Source organism: Aquarana catesbeiana, linkage group LG08 (genome assembly GCF_042186555.1).
Source record: "Aquarana catesbeiana isolate 2022-GZ linkage group LG08, ASM4218655v1, whole genome shotgun sequence".
In the NCBI taxonomy this organism is placed as follows: Eukaryota; Metazoa; Chordata; class Amphibia; order Anura; family Ranidae; genus Aquarana; species Aquarana catesbeiana.
In genome coordinates this window covers 24,788,036-24,792,353 of record NC_133331.1, presented here as the reverse complement: position 1 = coordinate 24,792,353, position 4,318 = coordinate 24,788,036, and the positions used below count along the sequence as shown (strand labels likewise).

At 39.7% G+C, this 4,318-nt stretch overlaps 1 protein-coding gene across 1 annotated transcript in view; it reads left to right on the top strand.

Annotated features, from left to right (window-relative positions):
• LOC141105639 (alpha-2-macroglobulin-like) overlaps positions 1-4,095 on the top strand; it is a 205,295-nt gene extending 201,200 nt beyond the window's left edge. The window contains exon 36 of the mRNA XM_073595610.1: positions 3,835-4,095. Within this exon, the coding sequence (XP_073451711.1) occupies positions 3,835-3,857 (23 nt within the window). The 3' untranslated portion in view covers positions 3,858-4,095. The remainder of the gene's footprint in view (positions 1-3,834) is intronic.
• The last annotated feature ends 223 nt before the right edge of the window (positions 4,096-4,318 follow it).

Here is a 4,318-nt window from a genome sequence, read left to right as displayed (position 1 = left end):
ATCATTCAATTCTGAGGAAAATATTATGGAATCACCATGTACTTGGCAGTTCTAAAACAAACATCTGCATCAGATTACATTCTGAAATTAATATCACTTTCATCCAGTCATCCACAGTCCATGATTGCTTTTCTTTAGCCCACTGTAACCTTGTTTTTTTCTGTTTAGGTGTTAATGATGGTTTTCATTTCGCTTTTCTGTATGATGTCTTATAGTTCGGTCACAGACATTGACTCCGGTTTCTGACTATTTGTTCCTCTTTTTTTGTTGTGCATTTTCTCTTTTCAAGGCATATTGCTTGAAGGTTTCTATCTTGACGCTTTGATGTCTTCCTTGGTCTTCCAGTATGCTTCCCTTTAACAACCTTCCCATTTGATTTGTACTAACGAAAACCATCATTAACACCTAAACAAAAAAAAACAAGGTTGGCACCAAACAAAAGTTCCAACATCATCACCCTGCCCAATGCAGATTGGTAATTCATCGCTGAATATAACTTTCATCCAGTCATCCACAGTCCATGATCCTTTTCTTTAGCCCACGGTAACCTTGTTTTTTTCTGTTGTTGTTGGACCGACAGTTTAAGCAGCGCTTTACAACATAAGGGCAGACAGTACAATTACAATACAATGAGAGATGACATGACCCCTTATCTAGTCTGCTAACCTATATCTATGGTGAATACAGTCAAAGAAATTAGGCCTTTAAAGAAAAGAATACAGTCCCTATAGTCAAACATGTTGGAAGTTCACTGATGTATTGGGGTTGCCTTGCTGCTTCAGGCCATGTATGTCTTAACCGTGTGCATGATGCTATAAAATCTGAAGACTACCAAAGAATTCTAGGGTGCAATGTAGGGTCCAGTGTCAGAAAGTTTGGTCTCCATCAGAGGTCATGGGTCTTACGGCAGGACAATGACCCAAAGCACACGTCAAAAAGCACCCAGAAAAGACAAAGCGCTGGAGTGTACTGAACTCGCCAGCAATGAGTCCAGATCTAAATCCCATAAAGCACCTGTGGAGAGATCTCAAAACAACAGTTGGGAAAAGGAACCCTTCCAATCCGAGAGACCTGGAGCAGTTGGCAAAAGAAGAGTGGTCCAAAATTCCAGTAGAGGTGTAAGAAACTCATTAATGGTTACAGGAAGCAATTTATTTCAGTTATTTTTTTCCAAGGGGTGTTCTGCTAAATAGGGATGAGCCGAACACACCTCGGTTCGCACCAGAACATACTGAACAGGCAAAAAAATTCAGAAGAACACACAGACACCGTTAAAGTCTATGGGACAGGAACATGAAAAATCAAAAGTGCTAATTTTAAATGCCTATATGCAAGTTATTGTCATAAAAAGTGTTTGGGGACCCGGGTCCTGCCCCAAGGGAAATGTATCAATGCAATTTTTTTTTTTAAAAAAGGCCATTTTTTTGGGAGCAGTGATTTTTTTAATGCTTAAGTAATAAAATATTCCTTTAAATATCGTGTCTGGGGGGTGTCTATAGTATTCCTGTAAAGTGTCACATTTTTCCTGTGTTTAGAACAGTACTACAGCAAAATGACATTTCTAAAAGGAAAAATTGTCATTTAAAACTGATCGCGGCTGTAATGAATTGTTGGGTCTTGGCAATATAGGTAAAACTCATTGAAAAAAAGGGCATGGGTTCCCCCCCAGTCCATTACCAGGCCCTTTGGGTCTGGTATGAATATTAAGGGGAATCCCGAACCAAAATTTAAAAAAGAAATGCGTGGGGATCCCCCTAAAATCCATACCAGGCCCTTTAGGTCTGATATGGAAAGTAAGCGGAACCCTGCACCAAATAAAAAAAAATGGCGTAGGGGTCCCCCCAAAATCCATATCAGACCCTTATCTGAGCACGTAACCTGGCAGGCCGCAGGAAAAGAGGTGGGGACAAAAGAGCGCACCCTCTTCTGAACCGTACCCGGTGGATGCGGGCAGGGGGCTTATCAGAATCTGGAAGCCACCTTTAACAAGGGGACCCCTGGGGGGGAGACCCATGCCCTTTTTTCAATGAGTTTTATCTATATTGCCGAGACCTGACAATTCATTACAGCTGCGATCAGTTTTTTCCTTTAGAAATTTAATTTTGCTGCAGTACTGTTCTAAATACGGGAAAAATGCGCCACTTTACAGGAATACTATAGACACCCCCCCAGGCACGATATTTAAAGGAATATTTAATTTTTATTGTTTCACTTTAAGCATTAAAAAAATCACTGCTCCCGAAAAACGTCAGTTTAAAAAAAAAAAAAATTGCATTGATACATGTCCCCTGGGGCAGGACCCGGGTCCCCAAACACTTTTTATGAGAATAACTTGCATACAAGCCTTTATAATTAGCACTTTTGATTTTTCATGTTAGTGTCCCATAGACTTGTTCCGGCGGCTTTCGAATTTGCTCCAAACACTGCATATTGTTCAGTGTTCGCAGAACATCCGAATAACCAAAGTTCGTCCCAAACCGTTCACCCATCTCTACTACCAAATATTAAATTGAGGGTGCCAATAGTTTTGTCAAGTCCATTTTTGGAGGCTTTTTGTTTCTCTACTTTTTTGTGTCATACCAATACAAACAAAATAAATAAACACAAGAACGCCTAAACATTTGTAATTGCAACCATTTTCTGGGCAAAGTGTTGCATTATCTGACAGAATTCCAGGGGTGCCAACATTTTTGGCCATGACTGCATATGGGGCAAGAACAGAGCCAGATCATCCACAAAGCAACCTAGGCAGGAGCCTGAGGCCTGTTGTATAGATGCAGAGGGGCCCCGTTACAACTTTCATGCTTCTACAGTTGACCAGAAGACAAGCCTGATCTGTCACCCCATACATCTGTCTACCACTTTAGAAGAGAAGATGCACTTGTTAGTGTCTGATAGGGAGGGGCCATGACACTACAGACAATGCGAATGGGGCACCTTCACTGTGCCTGCTGTAATCCTTATCAAAGTCAATCTAAAGGATTAGCTGGGGGGCTAAACTGCCACCTAGCTTAGGACCCCGTTCTGCCTTAAACTATCTCTGATCTAGCAAGTCATCAGCCACTAAAACTAAACATTAGCTGTTTCTACCTCCACAACTCCGTCCAACCCCCACTCCCATTGGACCATCATTCTTTACAGTCGTCATACAAACTTTTTCAAGGTGTCTTTAGTCCAGCCATGTGACAGTGGATAGGTCCTGAAAATGGAACAGAGCATTCTTCTGCATGGCGTGATATGCACCTGGGAGGCAGGTTCTTGACACCTGGCCTCCATCAGTGTCATTCAACCCTGAAGAGGACTGGTGGTATTAAATGGCTATTCAAAAAAAATACTAGAGTTGGGCTTTAGGTTGAGATGTAAAATAAGCCCATTCAGGTATGGCAGTTCATCCTTTTATCTGTTATCCATCAAATACAGGTATAAGGACAAACTGCTATGTCCAAGCAGGCTTATTTTATTTTATTGCCTAGACTCATCTGCAAAAAAACGTTTTTCCCCACACATCTATCTCTTTGTCTGTGCATCTATATTTCCTTCTTTCTCATTGGCTTACCGGTAATTACATTTTATACTTTGATGTCCACAGTGCTTGTGTGTATATACAGTGTGCAGTAAATAGACTTTTGTTCAGTTATTTCTATGAAACCATGCCTGAAGAATTTTTTAAGCTTGAATCTCAAAAAATATTCCATTAGCCACACAAAAGGTATTGTCAATGTTTTAACTTCTGTATGACTATCTAACACATTTTTGCCATTTCTTGTCATATAATATTATAAATCACTTATAAACATAACTGTAATTTTTCTATACTTTTGTTATATTTTGTAGGGGACTCTGGCAATTCAAGATGAAGACAAAGTCACTAATGTCACTAAATGAACAAGAATTTTTAAAATATATCACTATTTCCATAACTGAGCCTTATGACATCCATAAACCATGTGACAGAAAACAACCAATCAGTGGGAAGCCCTGCATTTAGTACTTGGGAGCTATGACGCTGCCTTTCTCTGTGATAATGGTTTTAAACTGAAATGATGTTGTATGTACATTAACATTTTGAGTAATTAAAGCACATTTTACCTGTCAGTATTTTTTCCTGTGACTGGAGAATGTTACATGTTACATGCCTCAACATATGGAGCTTACCTTGCCAGAGAGGTTTGAATTGCCAGCAAACATTCTATTGCCGGTTTCTTTAAAAAAATAAAAATAGGGCGCAATCCCCTTTAAAGGTCCCCAAAATACACAAAAGACCCTTAAAGGTCAGAAAAATTGAATTTGCAAATGTCAGTATTTTAAAAAAAAAAGG